This window comes from Mesoplodon mirus (assembly GCF_964341445.2).
Source record: "Mesoplodon mirus genome assembly, chromosome: 2".
Taxonomy (NCBI): domain Eukaryota; kingdom Metazoa; phylum Chordata; class Mammalia; order Artiodactyla; family Ziphiidae; genus Mesoplodon; species Mesoplodon mirus.
The window spans coordinates 108,087,144-108,106,174 of record NC_138977.1 but is presented as its reverse complement, the minus strand read 5'-3'; the positions used below and the strand labels follow the sequence as shown (position 1 = coordinate 108,106,174).

Below are 19,031 nucleotides of genomic sequence, written 5' to 3'. Positions count from 1 at the left end.
TAATTCATCTTTCTGCTAGATACTGGAATTCCAAATCACTAAAAGCACACTGTCACCCAACTTTCTACTTTCTTTTTTTAAATTAATTTATTTATTTATTTTTGACTGCATTGGGCCTTCGTTGCTGCATGTGGGCTTTCTCTAGTTGCGGCAAGCAGGGGTTACTCTTTGTTGCGGTGCGCAGGCTTCTCATTGCAGTGGCTTCTCTTGCTTCAGAGCACAGGTTCTAGGTGTGCGGGCTTCAGTAGTTTTGGCTTGTGGGCTCTAAAGCGCAGGCTCAGTAGTTATGGCACACGGGCTTAGTTGCTCCGCGGCATGCGGGATCTTCCCGGGACCAGAGCTCGAACCCATGTCTCCGGCATTGGCAGGCAGATTCTTAACCACTGTGCCACCAGGGAAGCCCCAACTTTCTACTTTCAAAGGAAGGTATTAAGAATAACTCAGCTGGGTAAATGTCAGACAACCAAGTTATATTCCTGCCTCAGGATGTTTTTTCCTATTTAAAATGTAAAGATATTCTCCATGTAAAATACTTTAAAATGTCACAAATACATAATTATACTGTATCGCTGTAAATGTTGTATTAGAAAACTTACTGAATAGCAGAACTGAAGGACAAGCACATTTCATGATCTTCTTGAAGCACTGAACTTATTTTCTTCCCTGTAGCTTTGCTTATAGATGTCTTCAGTTTCTTAGCTAATTTTTTTGGTGTGTTGGTTATAGAAGAGTCTTCTGTACAGCAACTATATACTTCCACCTTTATCTGAAAGTCTGGCCCTGCTTCATTACTAAAAACAAGGACAATCATAATGTTAGAAATTTAACTCAGTACAAAATAAAATAACATCCTGTGATGTTTTCATAACATTTAAAAGCAGCATTTGGAACAGGTTTATGTTAATATATGTTAATGAGATAGAATATCCGTGTGTTTATTTAGTATCTAAATGACCTGAGAGAGTCACTGCAACTTCTAGAGCTACCGGCTCCTAAAGTAGGGCAATCTTAACTCAATGTAACCAATATTTACAGGCAAATTATTTAAAGGAAAAGAATAAAATGCCCTGGTCATTTTGTTGCCAATGATATTTCTCCTTTTCATTCCTATAATATAGCTGTTTTTAAGGTATTTACATTATATTATGATTTCCTGAAATCACGATTCCTCCAAAGGAAAAAGATTTGAAAACAAAAAACACAAAGAAGGGCTTCCCTGGTGGTGCAGTGGTTGAAAGCCTGCCTGCCGATGCAGGGGACACAGGTTCATGCCCCGGTCTGGGAGGATCCCACATGCCGCGGAGCGGCTAGGCCCATGAGCCATGGCCGCTGAGCCTGCGCGTCTGGAGCCTGTGCTCCGCAACGGGAGAGGCCACAGCAGTGAGAGGCCCGTGTACGGCAAAAACAAAAAACAAAAAACAAAAAAACACACAAAGAAAATTAAACAAAAGCTTTCTTCTGCTGAAACCTTTAGTTTTCATGTCTTTTTCATAAAGAGTCACAGTCCACTCAACACTGTGCCCCTCCTCCCTGCTCCACCTTTGTACCTAATAGCTCTAAAATAACATTTCACTATTTAGTTGTACAGGAGAAAACAAACAAACAAAATGAATATAAAGAGATATATTTCAAGGCATGAACTCCTTGAGGGGGAGTGATGTCTTGGTAATCTTTGTATTCTTAATCTAGCATAAAAGATATTCAGTATGTATTTATTAAACCAATATGCAGAAAATCTGCAATGCCAAGATTGGCTTTGCTCTTTCTCAGACACAGTGAACTATCTTTACTATAAATGATTGTGGTGATGTTACTAACAGTAAAATATACTTCAAATCGCAAAGGAGGTCCATCAGCAGTATATGCTGTCTGTAGAGGACAATCCATCAGCCTCAGAGATTTTAAAAACGCAGCATAGACTTTTTAAGATTTAAATAGCCAAACTATAGTTTGAATAAATCCAAGGAATAACTTCCAAATATTTTTATAGTTTATTATTTGGCAACTCTGAAACATACAGTATTCCTGGTAATGACTAACAAATGTCAATATTTAGAGAAAAACCAGAGATTCATAAATATTGAATACTTATTAAAACAATCATAACAAAAAGCACATTTTAAAATAACATTTAGAACATCTGTGAGCAGTTATTTTTAGAACAATTTAAAATATTTACAGAATTAAAAAAAATTATAAATCATGAGTTGTCTTCCCAAGTAACTTGCATTGTTCTTTCTGTGAAAAAAATTATGATTTTTGTCTTTGTGGTAAAAACAAACAATAGCAAAGTGATGTGAAGAAAAGAGTCCATTAACAGGATGATTTTGGCAGGAAAAGATGTACTAGTAATAGTTGATAATGGAGATAAGTATATTTAGATAAATAATAAATATTTATTTTTAAGTCTCAATTATGTAAACATTTGGCAATATCTGGGGCATCCTAAATAAATTCCTTTGGTTCAATAGAGCTTATAAGATGGCCTGCACTACTGCTGATAACTCAGAAAAATGTATTATATTTTTCTGTGCTGTACGATTACTTATGGGACACTGAACCAAAGCCACAAAACATGGTTTGCAATCGTTTTTTTAATGCTACATGAGTGGCAAAACTAGTACTTTCAATCTCAACTGTATATAGCTCCATAGCTAAAGATGGAGAAAACATGTATATTGATTTTAATAGTTAAGTAGTTATTAATATTTGGATGCAAAGATACTGTCTTTGAAACCCTGTAAGAAATACAAATCACATACTGATTTAGGCCAATAGAAAAAAAGGCCAGGAAAAACTTATGTTAGTTAAAAATGATTTCTATGGCTACCTGAGGAGTTCTTTCTGGTTCTATATTATGACCACAATAAAATGAGCCTGTAAAAGAGCAGGGGCAATAAAAACAGCCCTGAGGATCACCCAATTTTTTATTGTTTTGGAGTGAAAACATGAAAGAAGTGCACCATAAGAAAAAGAACATCTCAAAGTTTTACCAAAGTACTTTGCCTATGGTACATATTTCAGAACTATCTTATAAAGTTGTTATACTATTTTGGTATTTCTATAACCAAATCTCCTATATGAGATGTAAGAACCTCTTTTATGTACAAATTCACTTTACATAAAATAATGTTATAATGAGATTCCATTGTATTCATAGTGTTACTACTAATATTACATGATTTCCACTTTATTTTACACTGGAAAAATCTCAAATGCAGAAATGGGCTTATTTTGAATAATGCAGTGTTCAAAATCAATTTAAACATTTGAAGATTTTAATGCTTCAAAAATAATCCAATAAATTTGCCTTCCTTTGAAAAAGGGAGAATTTTAGATTCTTTTCATTCAATGAAGATTAAAAAATACTTACAATATGGTCATATTTTCAAAACATATATCTGTGATTGTTTTATCCACAATCACCATGTCAGTATCAAAAACTTCAGCTCCCATTTTGAATAAACAAAAAATGGCATAGTGCTGTGATCCTAGAGAAGAAAAACAACATAACACAATGATTCATGTGATGAATCATGCCTATATTATGTTAAAATCTTCTTGAAAATGAAAATAATTAGTCTAAATATTTGCTAATAGATTCTTATTTTCATACATTGTACACTGTAATCCTTTAACTTTTTATAGAGACTGTTTTGCCAATATATATTAATAGCTTGCCCAACTAAAGCACAACAATTAAAGTAGGGAGTATCAAAAAATAAAGTTAAAAATATAGGCCTCTCAGCAGCCTAAAGTAACCACCAAACTCACAAATTTTATTCCTAGAAAACTCTTTAAGCTTTAATTAATAGCAAATTTATTATGTTATGTATATACTATTACCCCTGTCATTTGGTTTCCAAGTATATTTTAAGAAAAATAAGTTTTCTATTATGAGAGGTTAGGAGCAAGCACATTAACAGCAAAACATTTTCCATCAAACTGAAAGGGAGGAAACCACAAAAACAATAAAAAGTAGACATGTGAACACAAAAACCATAGCTGCTGGGCCTTCTAATTTGATGATGTTTTTAAAAAGTATTAGGTGATTAAAGGACTGAAACCTCATTACTGAGAAAATGTACCTCTTCAGAAAAACTTAACTCTCTACTGTAATCAGAAAGATGTACTTAATAACTGCATGTATTCCTTTGTAAAGTAATTTATATTTCCTAATTGAATAACAAATATACTAACCTGATTTTGGATTTTTCATATAAAACTAATTGTGCTCAATGTGATTCAGTTTTTAAAGTATGAGGAACAAAGCTATCACAATAGACAAGAAAGATAAAGGATTATCATATCTTTTCTGCTTTGCCTCTAACAGCTAGAAATCATTTGAGGTTGACCCACAATGCATGGATTTGTTAAGACTATATGAAGCCATAAAATGCTGAAGGGGAAAACAATCAGATCAAGCTAAAAATCTTTTCCTCTTACATCCTGTTAAATAATCTGAAGTAAGAAAACAAGGCAGAAAGATCTCCAAGATCTCTGGTCAAATAATGTTGCCTTTACCATGACTCCTTAAACATTTCCTTTTATCGCACAATTCCCTTCTCTACTACCTGTTACTCACCATCCTTGCACAGGCTCCTATCAACAAGATTCTGCTTATTCTGTCAAATGACATCCATTTATTTCAGTGGGGAAGCAGTTTTTTCTCCTAATAATCTCAAATTTACTACATATTACAGAAAATATTTCAATTACAATTAAAATCATACATACGTTCTTTATTGCTGAAGTGATCAGAGTCTTTCCACATTAGTGGTATACGAATATCTATAGAGGAGGGGGAAAAGAAATGACAAGTAATAATTTTGGTAAATTTCATTTCTTAGAGTGAAATAAACCTCTGAATTCCATAATGGATTCTGACCATTAAAGCCAATATTTATTTATTATTTAAATATTCAAACACAATGTTTTCTCTTAAAAGCAGCTTAGACTAGGAATATAAAATCTGTTATATTTATTTTACTAAAAAACCCCACCAACTACTACTCAAGAAATTAATTGATTAAGAAAGGTCTGTAATAAGCTTATGCCATAAAATTTTCTTTTCATGATTTATGTTTTTGAAATAGGTGAAATTTGGGTAACCTAGTGTTCAATTTCTATTTTGGGTAAGCAGTAGCAGCAAATGTAGTTAAATACATTTCAAAATCATAGAATAGTAGAGGTAGAAATGACTTTAGAACTTTTGTCCACTATGCAAACTTTAAAGATGAAGAAAATTAAGTTGTCTAAGATTGACTTGTCTAAGATCATTGGTTTCTGGTAGAGACCCAGCTCTTGACAAACAAATCCAAGATCTCTCCATTAAGAAGATTTAACTTGTCTACAAAAGAATTTGCAGATCTTTGTATATTCATGTTACAAACTGTAGCATTTTCCTTAAGAAAACTAGAAAGAGGAATGTATTACTTCTTTCAGGCCAAGAAAAGGGCGTACTTTCTAAAAGTGAGCTAAACATATTTCTCTCATTCACACATTCTTCAAACTCCAAAGTGACTGTGTTAACAATCTTTATTCCAGAAATTAATCTAGAGCTTTGACACAGTCAAAATTTTGCCTTCCTAGTTTTCTCCATTCTTCCCTTTACTTTTAATACTAGGTTAACATTATGTAGTAACAATTTTCCTCTGACATTCTTATGCTATCTGCATAGTTTCAAAGTTAGAGAATTAAGGTATTACCAAATAGATTAAGATGTGTGATTACAGCATAACACAGCACAGTAGAAATCTCAATGATAAAGTGAAGTTAGTTTTAATTTTTAATGTTGTACTCAGTATAAAAATGATATTGAACCTTTCTGGAAAATTTCTGTTTAAGACATTTCTTTATTACACTTAGGAAGTTTATTTGCATATTTTTCATACCTATTAATTATGCCACTTTCAAATAATTATAAATCTTTCTGAACATAAGCTATTTGGCTACCTTTATGATGTGCTTCACTTTTAGATCCCATGATCTTTTGTCTACATTTTTATTTGTTTAGAATTCTAAGGTTCTTAGTGCCTATTTCCAATTTCCTTTCTAGAACATCTTTGTATTACTCCATCCCTACCCTGCCCAACCAGGTAGAAATGTATGAGTGCTCTTCCCACTGCTGCCTCAGCACTTTTGATAAAAATATGACTTATTGAGCTCTCCGCATGTGCCAAGCTAAACACTTCACATACATTTCATCCAACAATAATTTTTAAAATATATTTACTAATTTATGGTTGTGTTTTCATTGTCATTTGTCTCAAAGTATTTTTAAATTCCCTCTTCGATTTCATCACTGACCCATTGGTTTTTTAGTACCATGTTGTTTAGTCTCCATGTAATTGCTTTTTCTTGTTTCTCTGTGTGGTTTATTTTCAGTTTCATGCCGTTGTACATGGAAAAGATGCTTGAAAACCTTTCTATCCTCTTAAATTTGCTGAGGCTTGTTTTGTGTCCTAGTATGTGGGTCTATCCTAGAGAGTGTTCCATGTGCACTTGAAAAGAATGTATATTCTGGATTTTTTGGATATAATGTCCTGAAAATATCACTTAAGTTTAAATGACTGTAAAAACACAACCATTCAAAATCTTTGGCATGCAGCAAAGGCAGTCCTGAGAGGGAAGTTCATAGCAATACAGGCCTTCCTCAAAAAATAAGAAAAATCTCAAATAAATAACCTAACCTACCACCTGAAAGAATTAGAAAAAAAAAGAACAAACTAAACCTAAAGTCAGCAGAAGGAAGAAAACAATAAAGATCAAAGAGGAAATAAATAGAAATTTAAAAACTATTTTAAAAAAAACAATAAAAATAAGAGCTGGTTTTTTGAAAGGGTAAACAAAATGGACAAACCTCTAGTCAGGCTCACCATGAGAGAGGACCCAAATAAACAAAATAAGAAATGAAAGAGGAGAAGTAAGAATGGATACTGCAGAAATTCAAAAAACCATAAGAGAACACTATGAGCAATTATATGCCAACAAACCGAACAACCTAGAAGAAATGGACAAGTTTCTAAAAACATATAGCCCACCAAAATTGAATCAAGAATCAAGAAGAAATGGATAATTTGAACAGACCAATCACTAGAAGTGAAATAGAATCTCCAAAAAAACCCAAAACCAAAACCAAAAACTCCAGGGGCTTCCCTGGTGGTGCAGTGGTTGTGAATCCACCTGCCAATGCAGGGGACATGGGTTCAAGCCTTGGTCCGAGAAGATCCAACATGCTGCGGAGCAACTAAGCCCATGCGTCAAAACTACTGAACCTATGCTCTAGAGCGCACAAGCCACAACTACTGAGCCCGTGTGCCACAACTACTGAAGCCCACACACCTAGAGCCAGTGTTCCGTGACAAGAGAAGCCACAACGATGAGAAGCCCGCGCACCGCAATGGAGAGTAGCTCCCACTCACCTCAACTAGAGAAAGCATGCACCCAGCAACGAAGACCCAACACGGGCAAAAATATAACAAAAAAATAATTAATTAAACAAACAAACAAACAAACAAAAAAACAAAAACTCCCTGCAAAACAAATTCCAGGACTGGATGGCTTCACTGTGGCATTCCACCAAACATACAAAGAACTCAGACCAATCCTTCTCAAACTATATCAAAACACTGAAGAGGAGGGAACACTCCCAAAGTCATTCTATGAAGCCACCATCACCCTGATACCAAAATCAGACAAAAGCACTACCAAAAAAGAAAATTAAAGGCCAATATCTTTGATGAATACAGATGCAAAAATTCTCAACAAAATATTAGCAAACCAAATCCAACAACACATAAAAAAGACCATATGCCATGATCAAGTTGGATTTATCCCAGGGTCACAAAGATGGTTCAACAAATGCAAATCAATCAATGTGATACACCACATCAACAAAAGAAAGGACAAAAACCACATGATTATCTCGATAGATGCAAAAACAGCACTTGATAAAATTCAACATCCATTCATGATAAAAACTCTTACCAAAGTGAGTATAGAGGGAACATATCTCAACATAATAAAAGATATTTATGGCAAACCTACAGCTGACATAATACTCAATGGTGAGAAGTTGAAAGCCTTCTCACTAAATTCGGGAACAAGACAAGGATATCCAATCTAACCACTTTTATTTTTATTTTTTGGTCGCACCTCATAGTTTGTGGGATCTTAGTTCCCCAACCAGGGACTGAACCCGGGCCCACAGCAGTGAAAGCACAAAGTCTTAACCACTGGACCGCCAGGGAATTCCTTCACCACTTCTATTCAATGTAGCATTGGAAGTCTAGCCACAGCAATCAGACAAGAAAAAAAGAAATAAAATGTATCCAGATTGGAAGGCAATAGGTTACATTGTCATTATATGCAGATGACATGATAGTATATAGAAAGAACCCTAAAGACTCCACACAAAAACTACTAGAACTGATAAACAAATTCAGCAAGGTAGCAGGATACAAGATTAACATACAGAAATCTGTTGCATTTATTTATGATAACAATGAAATACCAGAAAGGGAAAGTTTTAAAAAATCACTTTTAAAATCACATCAAAAAAATAAAATGTTTAGGAATAAACCTGACCAAGGAGGTGACATATGCTGAGAACTATAAAAACACTGATAAGGGAAATTAAAGATGATTTAAAGAAATGGAAAGATATACCATGCTCTTGGATTGGAAGAATTAATATTGTTAAAATGGCCATATTACCCAAAGCAATCTACAGAATTAATGCGATCCCTGTCACATTAACCTTTGTCATTTTATACCAAACTTGAATAATCCCAAAATTTATACAGAACCATAAAAGACCCAGAATTGTCAAAGCAATCCTGAGGAAAAAGAACAAAGCTAGAGCCATAATTCTCCCAGACTTCAGATAATACCTCAAAGCTACAGTAATCAAAACAGCATGGACTGGCACAAAAACAGACATATGGCTCAACAAAACAGAAAAGAGAGCCCAGAAATAAACCCACACACCAATGGTCAATTAATTTTCAACAAAGGAGGCAAGAATATAAATGGAAAAAAGACAATCTCTTTGGCAAGTGATGTTGGGAAAGCTGGACAGCTACATGTAAATCAATGAAGTTAGAACACTCCCTCAACACCATACACAAAAACTCAAAATGGCTTAAAGACTTAAATATAAAACAGGATACCATAAAACTCCTAGAAGAGACCATAAGCAAAACATTCTCTGACATAAATCATACCAATGTTTTCTTAGGTCAGTCTCCCAAGGCAATAGAAATAAAAGCAAAAACAAACAAATGGGACCTAATCAAACTTAAAAGCTTTTGCACAGCAAAGGAAATCATAAACGAAGTGAAAAGACAATCTATGGACTGGGAGAAAGTATTGCTATTTGTAAATGATGCGATCCACAACGCCTTAATTTCCAAAACATATAAACAGCTCATACCACTCAGTAACAAAAAAAACAAACAAGTCAATCAAAAAATGGGCAGAAATCCTAAATAGACATTTCTCCAAAGAAGACATACAGATGGCCAACAGGCACATAAAGATGCTCAACATCACTATTTTTTAGAGAAATGCAAATCAAAACTACAAAAATTACCTGACCAGTGAGGTACCATCTCATGCTGGTCAGGATGGCCATCATTAAAAAGTCTACAAATAACAAATGCTGGAGCGGGTATGGAAAAAAGGGAACCCTCCTACACTGTTGGTGGGAATGTAAAATGGTGCAGACACTATGGAGAACAGTATGGAAGTTCCTCAAAAAACTAAAAATAGAGTTGCCATGTGATCCAGCAATCCCACCCTGGGCATATATCCGGACAAAACTATAATTTGAAAAGATGCATGCACACCAATGTCCATAGCAGCACTATTTACAATAGCCAAGACATGGAAGCAACCTAAATGTCCATTGAGAGATGAATGAATAAAAAAGATGTGGTACATAAATACAATGGAATACTACTCAGCCATAAAAAAGAATGAAATAATGCCATTTGCAGCAATATGAATGGACTTAGATATTATCATACTGTGAGGCAAGTCAGAAAGAGAAAGACAAACACCATATGGTGTCATTTATATTTGGGATCTAAAATATGACACGAACTTATTTACAAAACAGAAATAGACTCACAGACATAGAGAACAAACTTACAGTTACCAAAGGGGAAAGGGGGTGGGCGAGAGATAAATTAGGAGTTTGGGATTAGCAGATACAAACTACTATATATAAAATAAACAACAGGTCCTACTGTTTAACACAGGGAACTATATTCATATCTTGTAATAACCTATAATAGAGAAGAATATGAAATAGAATATATATATACACACACATATATGTATAACTGAATCACTTTGTTGTATGCCACAACATTGTAAACTGACTGTACTTCAATTAAATATACATATATTTACTAATTTAATAGTCAAGTGACAGGATTTAATTGTTTACATTTTCTTTTCTTTTTTAAAATATTTATTTATTTATTTGGCTGCACCAGATCTTAGTTGCAGCACATGGGATCTTCATTGCTGCATGTGGGATCTTTAGTTGTGGCATGTGGGATCTAGTTCCCTGACCAGGAATCGAAGGCAGGCCCCCTGTATTGGGAACATGGAGTCTTAGCCACTGGACATTTGCATTTTCTTGACTAAGAAAAATGTTAATAAACTTACTGGCCAGTTCAGTAAATATGTTTGTATCCATGGCCCATTTTTCTTTTTCTTTTAAAAAATATATTTATGGTTTGTACTTTAAAAAATTAATTATTTAGGGACTTGCCTGGTGGTGCAGTGATTAAGAATCTGCCTGCCAAGGCAGGGGACACAGGTTCGAGCCCTGGTCTAGGAAGATCCCACATGCTGCAGAGCAACTAAGCCCAGGCGCCACAACTACTGAGCCTGTGCTCTAGAGCCTGCAAGCCACAACTACTGAGCCCGTGCTCTAGAGCCTGTGAGCCACAACTACTGAGCCTGTGTGCCACAACTACTGAAGCCCGTGAGCCTAGAGCCCATGCTCCACAACAAGAGAAGCCACCACAATGAGAAGCCCATGCACGGCAACAACAAATAACGCCCGCTCGCCACAACTAAAGAAAGCCCACGTGGCAATGAAGACCCAATGCAGCCCAAGTAAATGAATAAATGAATAAATGAATGAATGAATGTATCTTAAAAAATTATTTAATATTTGTAAGATTTTTGAGTATGTGAGGTAAACATATAAATATTCTTCTTATAAAAACAGTTCCAGCTCCATTTATATATTTAATAGGCCTCCTCTTCTTCACTGATTGAATGATGCCATCTTTATCATATATGCCGTTCTGAGTAAGTGTCCTTTCCTTGGCTATATGCTTTATAGATCTAATTGAATTGTTATCTATCCTGATACCAATACCATACCATCATAACCATTGAAACTTTATAATATACTTTACCATCTGTCAGAAATATATCCTTCCAAAAACATCTTATTCTCTCTTGCTAATTTCTTTAAGTAAATCTTAGAAATAATGTGTCAAAATTCCCCCTCCAATGTTTTATTAGAATTCTAGTATCCAAAGTAACTTGGGAACTGTTAACTTTACAATACACTATTTACATAGGGTAGCATAATACAGTTACCCTTATATATTTACTAAGGTTATTCATGGGGTATTTAATGTTTTTGTTTTTTGCTGCTTTTATTGTAACTAGTTCTTGCTGGTGTTGAGAGCAGCTACAACTTTTTATGTATATATCTTGAATCTAGCCACTTTTACTGAATTCTTTATGAATTCAAACAATGTTTCAGTAAATTTCCTTACATTTTCTAGGTCTGTAATCTATTATCTTCAAATAGTACTCAATTTATCTATTTCTTTTCAGTAGTTTCATCTTTCATTCTTACTATTTTAGCTAAAATTTCTAAAACTCTGTTGTAGTATTAATATAATAGACATTGCTATTTTGTTCTTGATTTTAATGGGATCACCTTTATTGTTTTATAATTATGACTTGGCTGATGTCCTGTCAAAGGGCCTGCTTCTTGCTTGACCAGAATTGCTGACTCACTGCATTTCACAACTGTTCTTTTTCACAGCTATTCTTTTTCTAGTAGGGTGGTATTAACTATTTACACTATCTTGGAAGGAACATGGACCCTTACTTCCTTTGCTGTACAACCATGGCCTATTGGTCAGTCTTGCCCTTTCCCATGCCTAGCTATGTCAAATCCTCAAGAGGAGAAGGTGGACATTTCTTATCTATTTCCCAGGTGGTCATGTACTGTTCAGATGGCAAAAGATGTGTAACTCATTAGCTACATTTTAAAATTCAGCCTCAAAGAGTAGAAATTCCTTCCAGCTTCTTGCAAATGGTTGACTCAGTTTTAATTTACAGTACTCTTACCTTTGTCTTTTTTTTAATGTCTTAATTGACACTTTAATGGTAAAGTGAAAGAGCCATAATAGGATAGCTAACTTGATGCTATTAGGTCCTAGAAGTCTATCGTTTTCAAAAGTGAAAACCGAGGTACTTTGTGAACTGATTTGGCTTTAGTCATCAAATTAGTAGTTAGTGAATAGGCTGAGACAATTACCATATGCAATTATTTGGTGTTGAGCAGAAACAATCGGGATAAACCTCAATTATTCTTTTTACTTTTATAAAGATCTGGCCAGTGAGTGGTGAAGCTAGAAATAGAAATCCCAGGTATCTCCTGGAAATCAATGTAATCTCAGAAACATTATGAAACTTTGTTGCAAATATTCATTTTGATCAAAACAAAAGTCACATTTTCATTCCCATGTCAAAAGAAAATGGATTTATAAAGGTGAATCAGTTTTTAATGTCCTTTGTTTTTATCTTTCACAAATATACAGACAAGATATAACTAAGTCTAAGCAAAGATGTAAAGAAATTACATATGTATCCCATTTTCTGAGACTTTTGGCTCCGTAATTTAATTTAAAAGTATCTTTTAAGAAGAAGAAACACATGCAGAAATAAGTTTAATTTCTATAGTCGAGTATTCATGGTCAAGAAAAGTTTTTTCCTCTACTTTAAATGCTTTTATTTAAACACTCTTCTAAATGGAGAGTTAATGCTAATTTCATGATTGCTGCAGTCAAACTATTATGAAATGACAGTAGAGGCTAACTTTATCATGGCATTCAGTCTTCAACAGCAATTTAACACATCTCATTTGTGTACTGAGTGGCACTACATCAGAAGCAAGGAATGGAGGATTATGTTTAAGTATTTTTAGAAAACCCCCTTTAAAGATCTATAATATTTTGTTTTTTCATGTTAAAATGTATTGAACATAGTGAACAACTAATATGTAAAAGTGCTATGTTTGGCATCAAAAGGATAAATAAGATATAAAACATGTTTTATTCCATTCATAACTGGAAAGATGAAAACATAAATATAAATAACTATAAAACAATCAATGGATTTTTATATATAGCTCAGTTATTTTTCTGAAGAATTTTTGCTGAGGGTAATTCCTCTGATTTAGGACAATTATGTCATACATAAAATTCAGGTATATCCTTCCTGTAGGAGAATTTTTAACATGAAGACATTTTTAAAAACAGTTCCTTGGGAAAAAACAAACAAACAAACAAACAGTTCCTCGGGTAAGAGGGCCTGAAATACAGCAGCAGGCTCCCTGGAGCTGAGAGAACAAGGCTTTTAGCCAATGAAACAAACTAGTTATTACTTAAGGACCGCTGGAGGTCTGTTGTTTCCAAAACGTACCAAATGAGATAATATTTATAAAAGGTACATTATCTAACTAGCATACACATGAGTCAGCCATGTATTTATTCACTTCAATCTGTGGCATCTCCAAGCCATTGTCTTTAGCTTCCTTAACACTTTGGAGAAACTGAGACAACACAGCATAAGTGCCATCTAGTGGTAAAGTGTCTCCTAACTGCATTAAGAATTAGAGAAGGGAAAAACATTTCTAGCAGGGAACAGGGAAGGCTTTATTGATGAGCAAATAGATCCTGAAGATAATATAGTTATTTCAAGAGCTAAGTGGGTATTAGGAACATGGGGTGTGTTGACAGAACAGGGAGAGAAATGTCTGGCTAAAGCAGACAGCTTATGTATAGGAGTAGTGGAAGATATGACTAGAAAAATATTTGGGTCAGAATAGAAAACTCTAGGGGGAAGTCTAGTCTCTATCCTATGGGCAATGGAGTGTAGTCATCCTTCCAATCAATATTCACTGAGTAATAACTACGTACAAGCACTGTGTTAGCTCCTGGGTATACAGTGATGAACAAAGCAAACAGGGTCCCAACCCTTATGGAAATTCTGGAGTAGACAAACGTTAAACACAGTATTGAAACTTCTGAGCAAAAAAGGAATGGGGAGCCAAAAGACTTGAGTTTGCAGCCCAGCTCAACCAAAGTCTTTTAACCTCTGAGTCTATAGAAAAAGGGAACTACCCTACCTATTACACAGTGTAGCAGTGAGGAGAAAACTTCATAATATATGTAATATACATGAAACAGTTTTCTCAAATTGTAAAATTCTACACAAATGTAGAGCATAATGATGAAAACAGTGTTTTAGAACAAATATTCTGATAGAGGTATGCAAAATAAAATGAAAAAAGAAAATGGACATAGGGAATTAAAAAGCCCCACTAACTCTAGGAAGTTACTTTATAGAATTTATTCAGCAATAGAAAAATGAACCATTACAGCCTACCTGATATGGCGATCTTTCCCTTACATGCTGTTCGTGCTTTACTTTCAAAATTCACATCACTGTCAAAAGAAAAAAAACCCTAATGAAAAAAAAGATCTTTTCTAATAAGCAATTGTTTTAACGAACTTTCACAAATGCCTGAATATTAAAAATAAACACATCCTTGAATAATAATGACTTCCAGTTAACATAAATTATTTGACTCAAACTTTATGATGTTTAGTCAACAGTTAGCTGGCTTTAAAAGAAATATATAGAGTCATTATCTTTGATTTTTTCATACAAGCTTTACATTCCCTGATGATTATATAATGGCTTACTCTACAATGAAAGGCTTTTGTGACCCCTTACATTTAAAAACAAGATGTGCAATATTTGTATAAGTCCTAGGAAGTATAATACCTTGTGTCACCATGTCATAAATTATATTTCTAGCTTACCAGATTACAGTTGCCTGAAAAAGTTAATGAACTTCCCAACCATGAACATGCTGCCCAAGAGTATCTTATCCTTATAAAATCTAACAAATATTTTAAAAATTACTCTCTGCTACATATTCATGTGTGGTAATATCATATTTCATTTCCTTGAAGTTTTAAAAAGCTAAGCATACACTGAAACAATAAATGAACTAAGTTGGCAAAGGAAGGGCGTAGCCCTCTAGAGAGAATAAGATGTGGAGAGGAAAACATTATCATGACAATAGAAAAGGTCTCAAAGGAAATTCTTGGGATATAAGACACTTCCAGTTCTGACTGTAGACTATACTATTATCATAAAAATTTTTTTCAGGGACTTCCCTGGTGCTGCAGTGGTTAACACTCCATGCTCCCAATGCAGGGGGCCTGGGTTCGACCCCTGATATGGGAACTGGATCCCACGTGCATGCCACAACTAAGAATTTGCATGCCACAACTAAGGAGGCCACGTACCACAACTAAGAAGCTGGCGAGCCGCAACTAAGGAGCCCACGAGCTGCAACTAAGACCCAACACAACCAAATAAATAAATACTTAAATATTAAAAAAAATTTTTTTCAAAATAGTTATCTTCTATTAGACCAAATCAATCCCATCTCTGAATAGTTATCCAATATCCTATTTCCTAATAACCTGCATTTAGAGATTAACATTCCGTTTCTAGAGCAATGTATCCAGGAGTATTCTTCTTTGCACTCTTTTTTGGCCTCTATTTAATTTGGTTAGTCAATTAACTGCCAGTTAATTTAACTAGGTACTTCAAATAAGTGGTAAGATAGAAACTTTTCATTTGAATACTGTTTTAATTCTAAAAGGGCTTTTGGAGAAAGATTGGGTGGGAGTTTGAAGTGTATCTAAGTTTCAGGAGAGTATGACACACCTTAACACATTTCAGTAGGCTTGTTAAAAAGATTGCATATATATTCATTATCATGCATCCAAATTTGAAAACAAAATACATCATCCATCTTTTTTTACTCTCTTAGTGGATTAAGCACATAAGTATTACAGGTGAAATATATTCCAAAGGAGCAAAAAGAATTTACTGATGTATTGAAGTCAATAAGCTTATATGGGACATTTATATGTCATTTACAGAATCAAGCACTAGGTGTAACTAAAGTAATGTAGTAGACTTAAAGCCATAAATTTTCAGGATCCTATCTAATTACCTTATGGTCACACTGGTATTTAAGTTAAAATAGGAAATTCACTCAGTGAAAAATAAAAGTACTCATTATTTCAAAATAATGTTTTGTTGAATCATAAATTTTAAAAAGAGTCAAGTTCAGTATTTTATACTAAAGTTCAGTTTGTCACGTTGGAAAATTTTAGCTGGCTTATTAGTTCATCAGAGTGAAAAATTCACTTGAATAGTCTACTATGTTGTGGTGAAAATAATATACTGAAAGGCCCACTAGAAACCAAACACAAATCTCAATTTCCTCAAATTGGTACAAGAAATACAATATAAATACAGTTGGTTGGCATTTGTAATACTTCTAAAAACACGTTCTATATGAGCAATGCATAATATAAATTCTTAAAATATTTATTTCAGTGAAAAAATACAAGGAAGCTCTAATACAGTGAGTAACTTGAGTATTATGGAATAGGTCATAAATTATGTTAAAATTGAAACCCATTAGGCATTATTAAATTGGATTAAACTTGAGGCTTTGGCAGACAAGTGAAATTCTAAAAAACTAAAATCACCAAAAGCAAACTTGCTGAATATTTACCAAAAAAAATTTTCCCCTCCAAACTATTCAACCACCTGGCAGAGTACAGCTTTCTTCCCTATAAGTATAAAATTACTTGCATAGGCATTTTCAGGACCTGTCAACAAACTTATTATATACAAATATTATCAAATTATAATATAAATCCAATTAACCACATAATCTTACAGAATGATTCTGTCTTTAAAAAATCCAGACTCATGTTTCAGAAGCTTGAATTATTTTCAATTCAAATAACTCCTCAACTGCTATTTAGGCTGCTAAAATGTGATGTTTTTCTAATTAATCCAAATTGACAATAAATTGTTAAACATTATCTGTTTAATAATGTGCTACTGTAGCTAATAGTTTGCTACAGTTAAATCAATAGTTGTTTTAAAATCTGCAATGTTAATGTCAGTTCTAAATGCTACAGTTAGAGAGCCAGTCTGAGGAAAAAGCAAATAACCACAAAATCATTCAAACAAAAGCACAGCTAAATAACAGTGTACCTTATTCTTTTTTTTTTTGTACCTTATTCTTATGAACCCAGTTTAGAGCATTATTTTGGTAAGACTTGTAATTTAAAAGATAGAGATAAAAATATATAAGACAAACTTTTAACTTTGTTTTATTAACTTATATTTCTGCCTGTAGGTAAATAAAATGACCAACAGAGGGTGCCAATCAGCCACTTTGTTGCTCAAAAATCTGTATTAAAATTGGCCAAGTATATACAGATTATCCTATTTTATATTGTTCCATATGGTAATTTAAAATAGCATTTCTTTTCCAGAATTAACAAGATACAATGAGAAATAACACAATGATGAAAGTATTTTATATTATCTTAACAAAGCATTTAGAAGAATTCTAAATACTATTCTATTATTTGAAAGCAGGTTATAAAATTCTTCACCTCTTGTGCAAATAAGTGAAAACTAAAACACACAGAAATGCTTAATGTGGACTTTTTTTTTTTTTTTTTTTTTTTTTGCAGTATGCGGGCCTCTCACTGTTGTGGCCTCCCCCGTTGCGGAGCACAGGCTCCAGACATGCAGGCTCAGCAGCCATGGCTCACAGGCCTAGCTGCTCCGCGGCATGTGGGATTTTCCCGGACTGGGGCACGAACCCGCGTCCCCTGCATTGGCAGGCGGACTCTCAACCACTGCGCCACCAGGGAAGCCCTAATGTAGACTTTTAAACCATCCTAAAACTATGTGGTATAAAATTAATACCTTCATAACTGTGTTAAGCTGGGAAGATGAGTTTTCTACTTCAAACCTTGAGACAACAACCTCTTTTCAACAGACACCAAACAATATAAAGTTTAAAGAAATAAAATCAATAATGTCTTAACTATACCATGTTTTATTGTAGAAATACCAGGAGTACATAATTTTCACTGGCAATCTACATTTTTATTTTTGTTTATGTTATAGTATATAAGCAATTAAACTAGGCAATTGGAGTATGAGAAACTAGTTTTTGTGGCATTATTAAAATCAGAATTATGTTGAATGATACCTAAAATTAGGTACTATAAATGTCTTTGACTAGTATTATTTTCACAAAGCCAAATACAGTTTTAAGAAGTTAAGGCAAGAGACAGACTAGTGGGTTGGGGCAGAGGAGAATATTATTGCTAAAATGTAAGCTCTGCAAGAATAGGGATTTTTTGGTCTATTCTGTTCACTGCTCAATCACCAGTGCCTGGTATACAGCTCAGTACATTCTAAGGCACTCAGTAAAGACTTAGTGAATACTAAATGAAGTAAAATAGGATATGGTCTTTTTGGTGGAGCAAGCAGTAGATTTAGACTAAAGTCTTAGGTGTGACTCTTATCCATCAATAACTAGTTAACGAGTTGCTGTTAACCTCTTAGCCTCAGCAACCTCATCTGTAAAACGTGGGAAGTATCTACTTACCTCACAGCTACTGAATGAAATAATATTTTTAATGTATTCTGCATCATTCCTAGAAATGCTACACAAATACTAGGATTACTTTGTGAGTGTTTGTATTTTTGGCTTCAGTATTAACTTGAAGCTTATGTGGAAGAGGCACTAAATCATTTGTTAAAGTGATCAGAGTATGACTTTCCAGTTTGTG

The 19,031-nt window shown here is 33.9% G+C and overlaps 1 protein-coding gene across 3 annotated transcripts in view; it reads right to left on the bottom strand.

The window, feature by feature from the left end:
- The window catches only part of RTKN2 (rhotekin 2), an 86,337-nt gene that overhangs the window by 52,096 nt on the left and 15,210 nt on the right, over window positions 1-19,031 (bottom strand). For all 3 annotated transcript variants that reach the window (XM_082640370.1, XM_082640371.1, XM_082640372.1), the window contains exons 3-6: window positions 14,719-14,777; window positions 4,738-4,791; window positions 3,374-3,491; window positions 597-791 (exon numbers count right to left, since the gene is read on the bottom strand). In XM_082640370.1, the coding sequence (XP_082496496.1) occupies window positions 597-791; window positions 3,374-3,491; window positions 4,738-4,791; window positions 14,719-14,777 (426 nt within the window). The remainder of the gene's footprint in view (window positions 1-596; window positions 792-3,373; window positions 3,492-4,737; window positions 4,792-14,718; window positions 14,778-19,031) is intronic.